Source organism: Nomia melanderi, chromosome 3 (genome assembly GCF_051020985.1).
Source record: "Nomia melanderi isolate GNS246 chromosome 3, iyNomMela1, whole genome shotgun sequence".
NCBI classification, from domain to species: Eukaryota; Metazoa; Arthropoda; class Insecta; order Hymenoptera; family Halictidae; genus Nomia; species Nomia melanderi.
This window is the reverse complement of record NC_135001.1, coordinates 12,128,422-12,148,800: the sequence shown is the minus strand read 5'-3', so window position 1 is coordinate 12,148,800 and position 20,379 is coordinate 12,128,422. Positions and strand designations below refer to the sequence as shown.

Here is a 20,379-nt window from a genome sequence, read left to right as displayed (position 1 = left end):
AAATATGTACAAAGTATTTGTGAAAAAAACTTTTGGTTTGTCATGTCTTCGTACAAATTCAAAACATGCTCAATTGAATTCTTCAAAAATCAAAATAAGTAATAGAAGAAAATGTAAATAAAAAAACTAGAATAAATTATAGACCTTCTGTGTAACGTAAAGAGAACAATGAATGATTATGGAAACAGAAATATTTACGAACGCCATTTTTTTCGCCGAAGTTATGCGGTTCACCGCGAAAAACAATACGACCCGGCGGATTAATTGTTTGTAATTTTTATCGAAGTCATTGCGGTACAAGATAAAGAATGTAACACAGTCTGGTGCATTACAATGCAGATGCAATCACAAAAGAAATGTCAGAAGAAACAGTTTATTTCAGACAAATTTTTCTTAATAAAAGAAAAAGAACAAGCTAGAGATATTCAAGCGTGATTCTCTAAAACAGTTCCAGTACTGTTTTATGTTATTCTTATCGGTATACTCCTGCTATAAGTTCATATCGTTACAATTATACGTTCAATGTAATAACAGCTGCATTTTCCATGCGCAAAATTATTTTACACTATCGTTACACGTAACGCAGTATGAATATGACTTTTATTATCCGTTCGAAGAACATAGGGCTACACAACTGACTCTTCGAGTTGACTCTACTGCCGTGAAATAATGTAATCCAGATATTTATATTGAAAGTTCCTTTGCAAAAACAAAAAGAAAAAGATTTTTATGAATCCGTACAGTACCTGAATATAAATCATAACATAAAACAGAAATTCTAATGAACCTCGAATATCTTCTAATTTTATGTCTAATTAAATAACAACGATAATAAAGGAAATAAATTTCTATTTGGTAATTTAAATATTAGGTACAAATTCTTCTCCAATTTGATTCATTTCAATATTCAATTCAATTACTCGATTCAACAGATCTGAACAATTTTTATCGTTATTTTACGCATAATAGTTTAAAACAATAAAGAGTTTAAGATACAAAGAATTGAAAGGCGCGAGAACTTCCTAGTTCGAATCCTATTAAAACTCCCCTAAAACTTCCCTCTGATTCCACTTGTCAGTTTTCCGCATTGCGCTTTTACCGCGTATTAAATTACAGCGAGCATTGGACGTGTAATTCCAAGAAAAGAAAAAGAAAAGGCTTTCTTATCTGAGTTCCAATAAGCTACATTCTCCGAGAAACGATTGAATCGGAACGCTTCAAAGCGAGGAGGTTCCAACGAAATAGGAATAAACGGTTGCGAGACTCTTTCACAGCGTCAGGCCGTACGCGCGTGCGACAGTAAGGGCACGTAAGAGTTACGACCGTCTACGATATGACTATAGCGCGTAGGAAAGGATAGAAATAGTAGAGAGTCCGTCTCGACCGAAAAAGCAGGAAACATCGTGTATCCAGGTGGCACGTTACGAAACCGATCGGCAGAGGCCAGGGCTGTCCCGCTAGGGGAAAAAAGAGAGGGAATCGGAAGGACAGAACGAAGAGAATCACGGAGAACGCATAGGCGAATTAAACGGTCGCATGGACCAGAAAAATGCGAGCCCGTTGCCGGAACGGTGATCGAGGACGGAAAAGGCGAGAAAAGAATGAAAACATCGTCGAAACGTTTTCAACCACAGGCGACAGACGGGGACCGCTATTGTAAGTAGGAATACTGCCAGTGCTTGCGCCCGGTGTCGTCAAGGAGAGACACATTATTTTGTCGACCACGGGACAGCTGCACCCTGTACGAAGTCTAGTTGTTTGGCAAACGGCTGCGACCGCCCACCCACGCTAAATTTAGACCCCAGCCACAGAGGGGTGGAAGCGGATTTTTAGGCGCGTCTATCCATTCGAAACACCCAGCGCGTAGCCAGCCTTTTCACGATTTCTAAGACGAAGAATCCGATCCGACCCGCGCGTGCAACGTCACGAGGACCACCGGCCCCGCGTCTCGCCAGCTACAACTGACGACGTTAAAAATCAAGCGACTAGACCGCAACCAGCCAAATTCGCAAATGCTTTCCGTCCACGTGACCCGGGCAGACAGTGACGTTGTGACAGTGTTCTGCGATGACAGAACGAACAGAATGTTCTGGAAAGTGTATATTTGAGAATGGACCGGATAATGTGACATTTAAACGGTCCTCGTGTTTTAACGATCGAAGGAATTCAAATTTTCGATTGGATTTTCCTGTCGCGTTTCTTTTTTCTCGCTTTGAAAGTATAATTCTGAAGTACTGTAAATGTATGAAAAGAATTGGCGATGCTACCTAGCCTTGAGGCGTGCCGACCCTCGTGCAGGCTTAAAACGGTATGCGAAACTTTAAACGCGTTTTTCCTGAAAGCGGCATTTGCTTCGTCGGGCAACTACATTTGAAATTTTGCGATTTACCTTTGACAGTAACTTCCTTTGGAAATTTATTTCTACGCTTGTACCACTTGCCGCGCGTAATATCTTATAAATTTGTCGTGTCAAAAACGTTATCTCTTACACTGATTTTTAATTTTATTAATTGTTCAAAATCATGGTAGGCTGATTTTTTAGAAATGATAAAGGTGACTCGACTTCTCGTGTGTTTTTATAAATACTTAAATAAACGTTATGGAGATTATTTTTAAAGCAGGTCCCGTGTTATTAGATATTTTACGCCCTACCATGATAAACGGTAAACTACCGGTAAACTATTCATCTATGGTGGGTAACATAATATCAATGGACCTGGCCAACAAACGACCTTTCTTTATTCCCCGTGGTTTGTCTAGACACTTTTGCGAGTAACTGTATCCAGTGTGTTCTGCGGTCAAAGGAATATCGTTACAAACGATGAATTAGACATATCCCAGCAAAAAATCTAACGGTGTTAAATGAAGCAAAGGATCATCATCCTTTCTACCTAATAAAGTATTACGGAATTTAGGTATAAAATATGGAATGAATTATATGTTTCTATGTCCTTTTTTATAATCACTTCAACGGAAACCATATACAGATCCGATAAAGGAAAAACAATACTGTTCACATTTGGAAAAATATGACTTCCATTTATACAACTTATCAACCAAAATATTTGTCCTCGTGAAACAATAGTTTTTATGCAGACATTTATAATCCGTAAAATTGACAATCTTTTTCAAAACCGCTTTAAAGTTTTATTCGCCGCCCCTACACATTAATTTATTTTTATTTTTCATGAAATATGAAACGTTTGAATTTAAAGATTCCTAGCTACTTTATTAGATTAAATCACTGAACACTGAAGAGAAGAAATTTTTTAAGGAAAACCACAAAGTGCTGGTGGCAAAACTTTGCGGGAAGTCCAACTATGTATATACGCTGAACGACGAATTAACAGCTGTAATGAATGACGTTAACGGTTACGTCGGTCGGATAAACGAGTTCAAGTATTGAGTCGTTTTCCGCGTATTAGCTGTGTCCGGCAAATGACTGACAATGAACACTCACGAAAAAGACATTAACACGTTAAAAATAGAATGTAATAGCCGAGGAATGGCTGATGATACGCGAGATAATTTGTTAGGGGCTAATCCCGAGCAACGCATAACTGACTCATAATTATCATGAAATTAAGAATTAAATATAATTATAAACAGGCGTGAAATCATCGTCGCACGATTACGATCTTGACTCCTAAATGGCGCTACATGTATGATAATTCCGAAAACCCAATTTTATCTGATTTCCGTAATGGATAAGTTCCATGTGTTCACTTTTTAATTGAACCACGTTAGACAACGTCACACGTATCTTACATCGCGTCGATATAAAATTTTACGTCATCTCGATGATTTAGGTAATTAATGGTCAGGTTAGCTGACAAGATACGAGATAATGCGAATCGTGATCTCTGTTGCGAAAATTTAAATAGATAACGGTGTTAAGTATAGAACTGCTCGGGTCTGTTGTCAACCGTCGAACATTCGGACGTTAATCGACTTATTTTTATTTCCGTAAGTGTTTGCGCGAACATATATTTCAAAATTTGATAAATTGGGTAATATGGTTAAATTAAGCATACGATAAATTCAGTGACACGATTAAAGTTTGCTGGTGATCGAGTTTAGTCGAATGAACCAGGTTCAAGTACAAAATGGCTGGTTGGATTTTCTTTCAAATATACATTCTTGATAGTTCAATTAATTTTACTAGTAAAAAAGTAATAATCAATGAAGCTCTTCTCTATTCTCGAGAGTGTCATCATTCAAATACCATAATTCCATTGGAACTTAACCTCCAAGCGGTGAACTTTCGATTGAAGGGATTCTAAAATGACTGGAACTTAAATCATAAAAATACATTGTTGTTAGAAGTTGAATTCTGTTATAAATTCTGTTGTAAATGCATTAATCTGTCATTAGAGGTGTAAAGTTTTCGTTCGTAATGTTTTGTTCGACATTCAATAGACAATTAGTCTAAGATGAATTGGTCGTCACGCATAATGGTGCTTTATTAATGAGAATGTACAAAACTAGCAAACGTTATATGGGAAAGTAGTAAAGATCTGTCGGTAAGTGGAGCATGAAACTGAAACGTACGGGTGTCATAACGGCAACAAAGCAGAGTAGAAGCGGCAACGTTGCCGATTGTTTGGGATTTTTCTGGCGGCGAGCCTGGGACTGAGCCTCGACCTTACAACTCGTTTGCCAGGCCGTCTGCCCGTAAGCCTCGTCCTTGGAGGATCGATAGCGCCATCAACTATTATTAACTACAATTTTAAAAGGTCTTATCGTCATCAAGAATATCCTAATTTCTGGTAGCTTACTCGAGTTGCGCACATTATTCCTATATATACATATATATATATGTATATATAACCTGTTGCACAAGATTGTACAATTATACGTACAATAAACGTAAATAAATTGATAAAATATACGAATAAAAGTTGATTAAATATACAATGTATAAATATCTTTTCGTTATGCATTTTCATTAAACGCAGCCAATACTTAACAGAAACACAATTGTACGTTTATTTTCCATTGCGCGACAACAAACTGAATAAAATCAACAAATACCAAACAATCGACCGTTATTGTCGTTGAATTTATTTCATAAAAATATAAATCAACATACGTATGACCTATTGAAATATTTGTTAAGTTTGATTTTACACATATATTCACTGAATATTTTTATAATGACCAATTTTGGATAAACTGTTGTAAGAATTCAAAATATGATGTATGGACTGCCTCGTATACGTGTTTTAAATTTGACAGCGGAAAGTGAGGTTATGAACACATTCTGTACATTCGATACGAAACGGGATAGTATAAAAAATCAATTTTTTACATTCGATATACATGTTTTAAATATTAGTAATTCAAGAAAATTGTTTGTGCTGCTAATGTATTGATTTTTGTTGGTAGAGACACATTTTGTAATAGATTAATGCGCTGTCATAACTTAGTAAATAAAGCAGCAGGAGGAAATCGATCAGTTCCGAAATAGTACCGCAAACACAGTAATACTTTAATAACTGAAGGGGACATCACTTTCATTTGGAGGGTAAAAATACCAATCTCTTTATCAGATGATAACCAAATTAGAAACGTCGAAAATGTTTTAAATCAAAAGTTCAATAAAACAATGAAAGTTAAGAAATTTGAATAAGCAGGTGTCTGTACAGAAAGAACAGTAAAAAGGACAATAAATAGTATCTGCTACCTCAAGTTAAAATTTTCAATTTACTATCCTTTATATGGATTATTCTGTCAAGAAAAAAATTCAAAGTAACATCTTTCCTTCCACATGTCAATAAGAATGCCCCCCGGTATATGGTTCAGTGTCCTAACGGCCGTTCTATTGTTGACATTATGATGTAAAGTGAGTACCACTGGGCTGAGTGTTTTCATAGTCTGAGGAACTATTCGTCAATATCAATGTACCGTGCTCAAGATGAAAATTGGTCTAGTTCCCCGAATGAAATAGCAATGGTGGTTAGGATCCTGGAGATATCCTGTCGGGTAGGGGGATAAACCAGTGAAATCTGGTAATACTGGCTCTACTGGTTAGCGCAGCTGGTACCAAAGGAGCAGAAAGGAGAGATATACACGCTAGTCTCCTGTTTCCTTCGAGATCGCAAGCTCTCGCGGTGTAAACAAAAAGGAACGGAAAATCGGAGAAAAAGAATGAAGCAAAAGAAAACTAAAGAGAAGAGAAGCAAGAAAAACAATCTACCAACCTGGCCGTTGCACAACGCATACTGTGCCGGTGTGTGAGGCGGTGGATAAGGAGGCGGAAACTGCCAGACGAATTGTTCAGCTGCATTGGTCGTCACGTAGACGTTATCCTGTTCGCCAGCTGTGTTGTTACCCAGGTCCGTTGATGTCGTGGTCGTTGAAATCTGCGTGCAACAACCCTCGACAGAATAGGACGACGCAACGATCGTGGAGATCGGCGATGTTGCCGTCTGAACCACGGTCGGTTCCGGATGCACAGCATTCGAATGATCCTCCCGTTTCCGCAATTTGCTGCGGACAAGGCGAATCGCGATCATAGTTCCGTTGCTCCCAACCATTTTTCTTTTGTATCTCAGGTACAGCTTCGAGAGCTTATTGTCGGATCGCGTTGAGGTGTTCAGGATTGCGTTGTGTTGTAACTCTCGCGTGCGGAGAGTTGTAACGATTATGCGAGGAAAACAAACAAAATGAACAAATTGGTAAAGCGGAAGGCAAGAAAACGAGAGTTCGTTTTCAACCGAAGTAAATAAACGGAATTTATCGGACAACGTGCTCTTTGCCAGTCTTTGTTCTCTTTCTCTCTCCTTTCTATCTAACTGTCTCTCTCTTGCCTTCTTTGTCACTCTTTCTTTGTCTTCTAAACCTTTCTATTCCATCGTGGGCCTGCGAAGCATTCGTTACGAACGAACCATGTGTCGTAGCGAGAACCACTTCCTGACTTCGAACGTCCTTCTAATTCCTTGCTGTTAGTAACGGGCGCCGAGACGGTGCGCGCGTGTTTCTGTCTATAGTATAGATATATATATATATGTATATATTTACGCGTGAGTGTGTATACGTGTGTGTGTGCAGTAATTCAATCGGCGCTTTCAAATATCCTCTTTCCTCGAGCAGCCCACCTTTTGGTTTCCCTTTTTTTCTTTTTGCGTACAATTAACTTTGCCGGCACACCGTTGTTTTATATATATTTATATAATTCGTATCCCCCTGGTTGATCACGGTTAATCCCAGGCGCTAGGTGTTTTCACCAAACTAAAACGGCGGACACGGTTCGTGAATTGACTAGCTTTCAAAATCCTTGGTGTCGTGGAGACGCAAACACTTGGACTCGCAAACGAATCGCCTGGACGACACGCTGAGACTCCGTTTCGCTCTGCCTTCAAAACGGCCGAAGAAAAGAACCACCACCCGGCTTCTCTCACTCCCGAAGGGCGTGCGAGCAGCGAGAACAACTCACCGAGGATTACCTCGTTCCGCTCATTTCAAAGCCAACTGAGGTCTGAGCCAGAGGATGGCGCGCGACGTTATTATATATCGGCCCCGTGACATCACGCCGGTACGACGCGGCGATTGGAAGGCGCCGCGAGCGCCAACCAATCGGTTCGCGTCCTCCGTGGAATTCGAACGGTACACGCTCGCTCGCTCGGCTCCCTTGTTGTCGTCACACCGGCGAGACGTTGCGTAGCGTCGCGTCGCATCGCGCGGAAAGGCCGGTTGTGAACTACGCGAACCTTTTTGAAATTAGGAACAATGTCTTTAAATAACCGAATACGAAGTTACCGTATCGGAGCTTCGCTGATTCGAACGTTCCGCGTGAAATACTTCGTACCAAACAATTTGCAAAGCGACGCGCGTTTATTTCCTTTTCAGATATTGTCCTTAGCCCTAACTGTTTTGAAAGTTTGAATTCGTACGTTGAATCCCGCGTTGCGTTCCGCGCGCTATTTCTAATTTCGAATGAAAGTATTTCTCTCTTTTTCTGGTATCGATGTTGTTGCAGTAGGATATGGAAAGTTTTTGAATTCTAGTCTTCATTTGATCGGAATTTTTATTGTAAATGAGATCAATTTCAAAACACTCGTTTAACGTTTCTTAAACATTCCCGTGAATTTCCTTGAATTAAAAGCATCACGCAGTGAACGAGTGATGAAAGATACGCGAGAGTACAAAGGAACACGTTTTCCTTGTGTTCGCGGCAAAATCCAGTGTTGCTAATTGTAAGAAGAAATTATGACTCAATGCTCGAGAATCGAAAGTGTTATGGAAACTCGTAATTAAATAATCAGTACTGATATTACGATAAACAGAAGTGGGATGCTTGAAAATTCATTTTCGAAGCCACAATAAACTGATCGCTTAATTTATCAGAAGTATTCATTTCTGTGAAGCATATTCGGAATGAATTAGGGATATTCTTAATGTTTTGGCAAAATTTGAAAAATTTCCCCTACGACAAGTTTATGCCCTTTCCTCGCGTGAGCATGTATTGCATCTTTATTTAAACTAACCGCTTCGCATTTTATTTATAAAATAGTGTCATAATGATAGAGAATTAAAAATAATTAAAAAACATCTGCTACTATATTGATTCTGTTCTAATAAATATCATCATATATTACTCCACTGCAAATAAAATAATGGCAAAAGAAAGCTTTTGAATATTCACACCTGATAGCACTTGGTAACTGTTTCGAACTAAGAGACATTTAGAGATGAAAAATAATAAAGTAAAATAGATTTTTTATGTACATATGTTTGTACACCCTCTATCGTTAAGATAATTTGTTTAAGTTTTGAAATGAAACCGAATCATAAACAAACAGGTGTCTAGACAGAATAGATGAAGTTCGGTGTATCGAGCGATCTATTTAATTAGCATCTATTCTTGCTCCGTTGGGCGTGTACACGTTACGACCACATTACAAAACCACCTGAACCAATCAGTATATGCACCGACTTTACCTAACAGCCACATTGGTTTGTTTTTAATATCCAATGATCGTAGATAGAGTATGAAATCAAACTGTTCCTCGAAACAAGATTAAAAAAGAGGATGTTGCATTTATTCTTGCAATAATGTAGAAACATCGATGAAGTATATAGCAGATTGATAATCGTTTGAAGCACCTATATCCTTCTTAGTTACTTCTGTGAAATTCAATTATAAATAGATACGGATATCAGTTAAGCGCATCGTGATTAATGCTTCCGTTCTTTGCAATTTTTAACTGTTACTCTTACTTCCTATTGTCAACTCTTCCCCTTTGTATGTTTCTTACTGTCATATACATATGTGATTAAACGATTATTGATGTCTTTCTAGTTTTCACAGGTACTGCGATAAAGTCTGACTCACCGTACAATTCAATATCAGTCGTGTAACAGTCAGCCTGATAAACATTGCTGCATGTTTTTGTGCTATACTGCAAGTTGGGATTTACGTATTGCGCGTCTTTGCTTGTCTGTTCTTGGCGCTCCAAATCGAAGCGACGCGACGCTACAAAACACTCATTAAAATAAGCAAGATTACGGAACAAGATTCAGAGGAGATTCAGAAAAACAGTTTGAAGCTGAAGTATTCATTTTTGATATTAAAGTGCGACACGAAGAAGCGCTCGAAATTTTAAATGACATTTCTTTCACGCCTACAAATTGACCTTTGAAAAATTCCAAAACGATTTAACACGGTTCAAAGGTTTAGGAAAGATTGGATTAAAGGATTTTACAGTTAGCAAATTTTCCGGGGACAAAGGTGATGAAGATTTTTCAAATATCAGTAGGCTGATGAGAATCGAAGAGGCATCGAGTCTCTGGCACTCGACCAAATCACGAGGAGTTTCAAATTTAACATGCATATTTCGCCTTGTGTCTATAAGCGAGGAAATAGTGCAAGGTATCTCATCTCTGATTCCTGGTGAATCGGGGAAACCAAACAATTCAAGAAGCTCCTAAAACCGAGACTGAAATCTGACCATTTGCGTGTCGCGTGGCACCGGTGGCGCGGCGTGAATGGTGCACATGCGCCTCTCGGACTAATCTGGACGGAAATAGAGATAAAAATCAATGCACCGCGTTAATGCCGGCTCAATAATAGTATTTTCTCTTTCGATTTTCTTTCGAGAGAGTTTCATTGGTACAGATGATCTGACTAACTCTTCCCTAACTTTAGCAATTGTTTTTACTTCCTTGAAGTTACAATTGAAAATTAATTTAAAAATCACTAATTAACCCTGCCACGTTCTTCGGGTCTCCTTTGACCGAATCGCGTTTTCGTTTTTTCAGGATCGTTTCATTCGTTTAATCTCTTTCGATTTAATTGTGTTCTGATTTTGTTAAAAATACTTTAAGTTTGAAAATAGGTATAAGAAAATTGTTACTAGATGTGTGCCTCTTTTTTAATAATATATCAAATGCGTAGAGAAATTGGGAACTGTAACAAGGTTACGAATTCGAAGTTCCGAGTAATAATTTATCTATGTAAATGATTAATCTATGTAAACAATTTGTACCAGGAAAAATAGTACTCTACTTATTACAACTGTATATAAATTTATTTATGTATTTAAACATTTTTATTGAAAAATATTGCCCTACAGGTGGTAATAAAAAACTATTTAATATTATTTTAATTGTAAATATAATAATTCAACCAGAAAACCCGATCTTAAGGGAAAGCAGGAAAGAGGCAGATAGAATGGAGAGGAACGGGAGAACAGGTGATAGAAGAATGGATAGAGAAGGAAAGAAAGGAAAGGAGGAACAAAGTCGAGGTACCCAAATCGGCAAGGAACTATCGAAAATGGGTGTTGTAAGGAAGACCAAAGTATATTGCAAGAAAAGAAGAAAGAGAGAGAATGAAAACAATTGCACAATTTAAATATATAGAACAGGGGGAACAGATATCGGAAGGAGGAGAACAAACTGCGTAGAATTTGTAAGAAAGGGAATGGGACAATTGGACACTTAAGAGTATATAATATGTTCATCTCTACCAAATCTTAATGCTGTCCCAAGTAAATCCGGTGACGAGTCAGCCGATTAGTGACAAGGGAAACGAGGAAATAATACATCTTCATGATTAATGGTTTATGTTGTCCTTTTAATTCCGACGCATGTATTTAGAATGAAACATTAGTTTCAATGTTTGTCTGAATCCCGCGCTCTGTTTGCGGAGACACAAGTGCTTGAGCAAAGAGATGCGAACGCGTTAATTGATTCCGGGCGTACAAGGGATATTCGATAAGATCCCGGAAAATGTTAAGGTAAACATTTTAATAACTAACCAATTTAGGGTGTAAAGACAACATATTTATACTGTAAATATCAAACATTAAATATTAAATATTAAATATTAAATATAACCTTCACTGGTTAGTTATTGGTACATTTATCTCATTAAACTGTAAATAGAACACTATATTTGCAGTTAATTCAAGTGTACGTAAACTTGTCAAACGGTTAAACTTGAAAAACAAAATGTGTCCTTCGATTTGTTCTTTATTTACATTTCCTGGGAACATATCGAACGCCCCAGGTGTGACTATGAGACTACTCGATTTTACCGAGAACGCTTAACACTCCATATTCTTGTTAAGCCGTTGTCGCAGGAACTGGACAGATAGCGCGAGGAATATTAGCGAGAAGAACAAAGTCTTGGAGTTAATGAAATTAACGAGGAAGTTATCAACGGAAGCGTATCGCAATAAAACGTTCCTGGATCTCGTCCGTGGCGGATAATGTGTCCGGTGAAATCAAACGAGACTGTGAAAGAAAAATAATGGGTTTTCGTCCATCGCACTGGGGAAACCTTCTTGCGAAATCTTGATTATGTACGATTTCGCTGAACAGGAAAACTTATAGATGGGTAAACCCGAGATAAAATCCTTTATTGGGATTTACAAAGAAATTCTCTTATAGATTATAGGATTTCCGCGTTTCTTTCACGCGAGTTCGCACGTGATCTTCACGTCGAATTCACTGATGCACAGAATCCGCTTGGAAAGCTGATTATATCATTGATCACGTGACCGATGACTCCGATTTGGAATTATCGGACTTGAAATCCCCTAATAAATGTTGCTCGGAAGAACATGTTCTCCTGAATTGTAAGATTGCAAGAGGGGAACGGTGTATGTAAAAGGAAAATGGTGAGTATAATGTTTGTTTCGCGAAAGATTGTATTTCGCACAGCCAGTAAAATATACACTAACGTTGCAAAGGTATGGGCTAGCAATTGAATTTTAAAATATAAAATTGATCAAGATGTTTGAAGTCATTGAAAAATTTGAAAAAGTAATGAATTTGTTTAAAAGTAACGCGAATATGGTTTTAAATCTTCTTTATTTTAAAGCATGTGCATTACTCGATCTATTTGCAGCTAAATATAACTAAGATGACTAAGATGACGCATCTTGTGGCAAAATATGTGATTTGATGCTTTATCATCAATTTTTTACTAGCTAATAAGTATGTGAATCATCAGTGACATAAAGTTTGCTTTTAAAATGAATCGGGATTTTTCTTGTATTTACAAATACTTTTCATACTTTGCTGTGGATTGAGTCTTAAGCTTCCGTATATTTGAGAGTATGTCAGAATTTGTCATCAGTTACAGAATGAATTTCGGTATCTCGTCCGTAAAATTTCGATGGGTACGAAAATTAAAATTACGATAAAGGTACAGTAATAATACAGAAATAATTTTGTCTCATAGATGTAAGAAACGTGTTCTTATTCGCACACTAATAAGACAGGAGTCAGTTAAAAATTTATGGATGTAGCCTTTACTTTCTCTATTATGCTACTCCATTGAAAGTGGTATTCTCCTAAACAGGATACAAGTCAGGGCTGAGCGAATCTATGTATACAGAATTCATTGGCCATGGTGAAACATGAACTTCAACACACAATTGTTCACTCGATAAATTTTTATCTAAGCTTAAACGTTAATCCACACTCAAACAATAAACATAAAATGAACAAATCTTAGTTGCGTTCCAAAAAATGTGAGGATCTTAAAAAATAAGTAAATAAATTTAAATAAAATGTACTCTGATTAATTTTTATCGTCCCCTTGTATTTTCAATTAAAAGCACAGATATGTATTCATTTCCACTCTACCATCTGCATATTCAATTTTTTGTTATCATTAACTTATAAATGCGTTGGTACTTTATAAAATATAAAATATCGAAATGTCAATGGTACTGATGACCTTGGATTACGCTACACGATGCACAAAAGAGCGTGGAGAAGGGGAAGTCCTGTTCCCCTCGACTAGCGTCACCAATGATAAATACGAACATACAATAGAATTAATGGCATTGGATTTTACATTTGTATTTTCACATTGGAACTACGACGCAGTTGCATTTGTCTATTCTTTGTCACCTATGAAGTTGAAATTTTAGAGTCAATACATGCTGATATTTTTCCACAAAAGAAATTATACGACTCGTAAAAGTTCTGTTCATACAATTGAGATTGACGAGCAAAATACGTATTCGTATTGCATTCCTGCAACAATTCTTATTAACTTTTGTTATAAACGGAACATCAATTAACGATGATTCTCCTATCGATCATTCCATTGATCAAATATAATTGTTCATTCATTCCGTATTCGGAACAATGACTTTTGGCTTCTTTTCTCGAATTTTTCAGTCTGACGGATCAACATTTCTTCTGTATTCGATGTAATAAAATTTTTGTTTGTTGTTTCAAATTTGAATGCTTCGGGAAATTGTCTAATAGAATCTTAGTTGTTTCGGTTGTTTCTCTTCGTAAGGGTAGTTAACAAATGATCGATAACGCCCCGTGATCTGGAATCGAATTCGTCTGGCGGTAACTGAAGACAGGAGAGAGATCATTCGTCGGGCGACCTTAATTGGATTGAACTTTAGTAGTCGAATACACGCGATTTGTTGATGCACGTCCAATTAAAATGTGATTAATGCCTGGAACGGCGATTAAATTGTATCCAATTGTAGACTTTCTATTTTCAGTTGTATCGTGACTCCTTCCCTCGCGGGATTATCTAGCTGGCCTACGAAATCCAATTAATTTGACTTATTCATGCGCTCTCTATCCTTGGTTTTCTACATATTGTGTTGAACCGGGGAAGCTCTCGAAGCTGTTTCTTACACGCTATGGAGATTGTTTTTGTGCCCGCGTGGTGCACTTCCCTTGCCAAGAACAACAGAAATCTGTTCAGATAGGTCATAGCACCTTCTGGCGGATTCAGTAAATATTCCCAAATATTTCGCACCTGAGATACCAATACAGAACTCAATAAATTATCCGCGTTAAATTTAAATTTCCCTGGGGGAATGTAACCACAGTAGTATCTGGATTATACAAAGTACGTAATGGGCAGTGGTCAAACGATGACATTTTGCCAGAACGATTAGTATAAGCATTTACTACACAACACACGTGTGAAGTAATGGACAATATTAAAAAGAAATTGTATTATTGTACAGAATTTTATTTTTATATGTTTATAGTTTTATAAATGATCTTTATTATTTTAAAAATATTTTTTCTTAGCAAATTAACGACATTTAGATAATTCAAATCCTACTGTAGATTATTGTGGTATACATTATTGTGGAATAGTGAATATATCAAAGTACATAATTACCTGATTGTTATAGCTAGTAGAACAATAATAACGCCCACTAGTACCATAGCAATCAGCACCCCGCATATCATGTACACACTGTCGACGGGAGGATCTGTAACAAAAAGGAATCATTTCTTTTTCACCATCACAACTGGGAAATGCGGTTACAATAATGTGAATCGTGAACGTTGTTATTACATTACGGATGTTTGCGCGGATTCATATTTTATAGACCGATTTGAAAATAAAAATGATAATTAAATAGGAACTAAATTCCCGTATTGCTGATTAAGAGAAATAATGCAAATTATAATTAAAGAATTAATGAAACATCCGTATAATCGATTATAATTATATATTGGGTTAATTGTTAACGGTTGTTAAAGTTGTCATTTTATTAAGCCTTGTATGTTTGTACTCGGTCTAACAACTATAAATCCACGGTCTGGTTAGAATTTTACGACTACATAGTTACGGCTTATTTCCGTAATAAACTAAGAAATGTTGACTCATTGATCTTCATTTTTTTATTTCTAGCACTAATAAGAATCCGTATACAGGAGAGAAAGAAAATTATCAGTTACCGATTCATCGTAATGTCAATTTTAATATGACGAATACACATATGTTTCGAATGAGAAACGTAATTGGATAACAGATTAACCGTAAGGAAGTTTAAATTAATGATTCTATGACGTAAATGAAAGGAATTGGTTGCTTTCGTTAATAATATATTTACTGTCACAGTAATTTGTTGAAGACAATTCTTGCATAAAAATCAATGTACTGAAAGATATGTATTTACGATGTGACTCACAATTTGATCGAGAATGTAAATGTATGTAAATATGTGTGCACAAGAAGAGACGCGTATTTGATTTTATTTTATTTTAGTTTTATACATTTCAATTGGTCCTGCTTTGTAATTCATATTTTTATAATATATCTTTTATATGTACATCCATTTCATAGATAAATATGTAAGCCCATTATAATATTTTGCGTTTCACTATAATTTACTCCATATATTTATACACAAATCGATAAAAAGCTCTCTTTAAAGATCAAGGGTTACTCTAAAGTTGTTATACTTAATATTAAAATTATTAATCCAATATATTGATTTTTGTTCCGTAATGTTTTAATATTTCCGTGTATTTCATTATAATATAATGGAGTTATTAGATTAATAAATTGGATAATAATTAATTAATTCTTTCTCAATATTTAAACCGTAATATGTTGAATTTTATAAACAATTCATGATGTAACTTTAGTGACCCAATGTGATTAGCATCATTTTGAAAAGGAATATAAGCCTTTTTCTTTAGATATACATCAAGAGGAACAAATAAATTTTATTTCACTATGTCGCTGTTTCTAAAACGTTGTTTTATTATTCGAAGTTTCTGCTCAAGAATTTACGTATATATGTCATTATGACATATTAAGACGTCATACTACCGTTCATCGATAGAATAATATTACAACATTTTTTCTGAAACGTTCATTCATGCTCGTTCACCAGATATTGGCTTTTAAAATTAGCTGTCCTCACGACTCCACATCTCGATATCACGTCAGCAGCTTGTGACGCTACGAATTTACATTATGACGTTGCTATAACGACACCATATGTACCCATAACGTCATTTGTTTATACTTAGATATTGATTAGATCGTCAAGCATATATCCTCCACTTCGTCTTTTAAGATTTATTAATAAAAAAAGTTACCTATAAAGTAAAATACTAACATATTCACAACCCACCGATACTAACAACATTTATGGTTAACTTTTTATCATTTTTCTAGTGGAAATTACATATCTCACATATGCCATGGAAGTAGATTGCAGAATAAAATTTAAAAAATATAAATCATTAACGACAAGCTTCATCTTTTAACGTTTGGCGTTCGAATGCCGCCGTAATGGCGACCTCTGCAAATGAATAATTTATTGTAATTGAGCTATTTATTTTGAAAATGGTTTAAATCCATTTTTCGAAGCAAATCAAGTTAATGATTATAATAGTCACAATTCTACGTCATCTTTTTATTTTTTAACAGCTTTTTAATGGACTTCAACTACGTTCGAGATAAACTGCTCAATTATTCAACAACGGAAGATTAGTATGTGATTTTCTTCTTTCCCAGTATTTAACTCTTCCACGCACAATTCAATCTTTTATGGATAGAAATCTTAGAGATTTAAAAAATTTTCTTCTGCAAAGGGTTAATAAATTTCACTGGCATTGTGGGGAAGAATTCCTCGAGTAACCAGTAAAATTGGGCGTAATAATTTTGAACATCGTCTTTCACGTGCAGCACTTTCCTAAGGATCCCCTTTTACATCGTAATGCGATTCAGACGACCGTGTCCTACATCGGGATGAAGCAAAGTGAATGGTTTGATGTCTATCTTACTCTCTATCCTCTCTTTCCTCTCCTTCCTTCACCTTCTTTCCCAAACTACGACAATTCCTCTCTTCCTTTTCTGTCGATGAGTTTTATCCCCGATGAGTTTCATAGATTAAAAACAAATTACCCATAATTAAAATATTCAGATGATATTCCTAGGAAAAAATGAAATATAGAAAAGAAAGTTGTATGGACTTTATATCTCATAAAACATTTCTTTCGTCGAAAGTATGATCATATAATTCTATTTCTAGCTGTTTTAAGTTTTCCTAGTAAAATTCGAAGATTTCTTTGGCCACAGTTATTCGCAATAAACACACATTTAATTTTGTATAGAATATTGAAAATTATTTATATAAGGACATGTAAAAATTATTGATTTATATAGAATTGTAATAACTTATGTTATTTATATGATGAAACCGTTGTTTCGTTTTGAATCAGTCGTCATCACTTAAGTCAATTATTTAATGAGATTAATGGTTTAAATATTGGGATGATGTCCTTTGACGGTGTTTCTTATCTATGTAGGTCATGTGAATAAATTTGTCCTCAACACTACTGATGCTTGTTCTCAACAAACACTGTTTACTACGGTTTACAAGTTATTTACTGTAGCATGGTCACATTATTTTTTAACAAGTGGCGATTCCGCCGTTTGCGTAAATATTCTTCAAAGGAACCGTAGAAAGCAGCAACAGCAGCAACGAAACTTGGGAATACCACGACGTATAACCCATTGAGGAATATTTTGACGAATTACATGTATATAGTTTCGTTCTCGTGCTGTGTTGATTTTCCACGCGATTCGTATTACATAATTAGTTGTATTATGCAACCCAACACGGTTTTATATATTCCAAGATTCCAAGAAGCCCAAGATCAGATTGCAAATGTCGGTGGAGGAACAGGATATCGAAAGCATTTACATTTGCTCCATATTTGGGCTATTTTATTGTAAACCTGTTTTTGTAAATTCCAAATTTCATAGACTACTTTTATCTAATTTGTTTTAATTTAAAGTTTAAATTTAATTTAATAATTTGATTTTCTTCAGCAGCCTTAATTCGTTAAACTTACAGTAAAGATTCAGCAATTGTTAGGTCAAGTTTCTATTTGGTCTCGTTTTCTACAAATGTATACACGTATTTCAGATCATATACATTATGTACATTATTCTTTTTTCTTTCACGCAAGTATATATTCATTTCCTCGTTTATTTCTGTTGCTAACTCTTATTTCTTTCTCTTGTTTTTTCCCTTTTACTATTAATAACCAAGTATTATACAATACTCTAACTAATCTCTGAATTCAGTCAAACAGTATTTATTCTGTTTTCCTCATTACTACAATTTATGTGTCATCTCCTTTGTACTACTGTGATCATCTTTCCTTATATTCAGACAGTATTATAAATTTATATTACAAAATAGAAGTTACATTTCTATGTAATGTCTAACATAAGATTCTAATGTTATAAACAATTTCTTCTTTTATCTGTGGATTTATTTATGCACCAAGAATGCTCTCTTTCTTATATTTTATAATTTGCCTTCCATTAACTTCTGGTTTCTTTATATTTTTCTTTTTTTTTTTGATCAAGGAAATCTAAGTACGGCTCGCGTGGTAAATAATCTTTGATCGCAAAATATACGGCTTCAGAACTTATTATCCGTCACATTATTTTCAAGCGTGACTCGAATCAACGAATTAACGTGGTTAATAATCTACCTCGTATCAGGTATGCAAATGAACGGGGCGTAGCTGTTTACCCTACTTTTAATAGACCCTTCATGTGGATACAGATATCACTATTTTGATCGCGTGGTGTCACCAAGGACGAGCTTTTGGCTTTGAGACATTTTCAAGGAAAAGAAATATTTATGTGGTAGTCAAATAAATTAAAGTAATTTCATCTTTGACTACATGCAAGGCAAATACTGATTTTTCGCTAATTAAAAGGTCACTCGAGTAGCACATGGTGAATATTAGTTATCAACTTCGTGCATATCGGATGGATATTGGATAAATCAACTTGTTTGTTCTCTTACGAACAGAAACAAGTTACTTACGACACACTGAAACAAACACATGCAAAAAGTGGTCGTGTGTCATATTAATATATAATTTAACAAATGTTTTGATGTTCAGAGTAGTCCTTTTATTTTAATATTGATTGTCATTGGTATTATCATTCATCTATTGTTCATGAATTTTTAAGTAGTTATACGTTTAACGTAATTCACTGAATTTATCAAACTTTATTTCAATTCTGCAAACGTAACATTTTTGCAGCACTAACAATGTAGGTAACACTGTAGATATATGTATTTTAGAGTAATCATTTATTTCTAATTTAATTTAACGTTACAGTTATTTATCAATGTGCCAATGGGTTATTTCATTTAAATAAATGATCTCTGAAGAATCTACAATCAGATTACATAGTTACTCCGAATCTTTGTTATTCGTAATAAACGTAAGACATTTAGCGTATAGTTCGTAAAATATACATTTTCTGCTTTCTATTTGGAATTTGATGAATTGGTTTACGTCTACCGCACCAAAATATTCTGTGGTACTCCTATATATGTAGACTGAGCATGTACCTACAGCTCGTAAGGTCACGCTATTATAGGAAAGTGCCTATAATGTGACCAAACATCTTTTCCTCTCGCGTTTCTCTCTCAGACAACACGAACGACCTAACTGCCTCCGAACATCACGTGTTGCACTCCACCATTGTTTCTAAATAACTTCCTTCTGGCACAATATTAAAAAAAATTGCCAAACACTTTCAGATTCTACAATCTAAATATACCACGAAGGTGAAAGTGTTCATATTATGAAATTATTTCTATTAATTATTATATTGCGAACAGGTATGCAAATAAATGCTTTTGGGTTGTTGTTTTTGTTATGATCCATGGGATGTCACAAGTTGAAAATTGTAAATTAATATTGTATCCTTTAAACAGATGTTAATGTGATGTATGATATATTATAGTAATTTATTGTTACAAAAATCCTCTCGCAGCTTCAATTCTTCCTGTTACACGTAGAAATGTTATTGTTTCACTTGAATTTTTCGAACGATCTAGAGAAGGCTCCAACACGGAGCATGCAAGAATGCAATGGCGACATTGCACGTGGCTTTAATTCGAGAAACCGTTTCATTTCCTGCTCTAACACACTTGTTGGTCTGACGTCAATCGTTATGGAAAAGCAGAAAGAAACTACAGGGTCTCTGACTCTCAATTGTAGTCTGAAGTTTATGTTATCTGTAAACAATCGCGTAAACAGAGGATTAACTAGGAGAGCTACCAAGGCGAAATCTCATGGACTGTAATTTAT

At 35.5% G+C, this 20,379-nt stretch overlaps 1 protein-coding gene across 4 annotated transcripts in view; it reads right to left on the bottom strand.

Annotated features, from left to right (window-relative positions):
• The window catches only part of LOC116428167 (uncharacterized), a 98,272-nt gene that overhangs the window by 3,723 nt on the left and 74,170 nt on the right, over positions 1-20,379 (bottom strand). For all 4 annotated transcript variants that reach the window (XM_076366292.1, XM_076366293.1, XM_031979447.2 and 1 more), the window contains 2 exons: positions 14,624-14,717; positions 6,204-6,492 (listed from right to left, as the gene is read on the bottom strand). In XM_076366292.1, the coding sequence (XP_076222407.1) occupies positions 6,204-6,492; positions 14,624-14,717 (383 nt within the window). The remainder of the gene's footprint in view (positions 1-6,203; positions 6,493-14,623; positions 14,718-20,379) is intronic.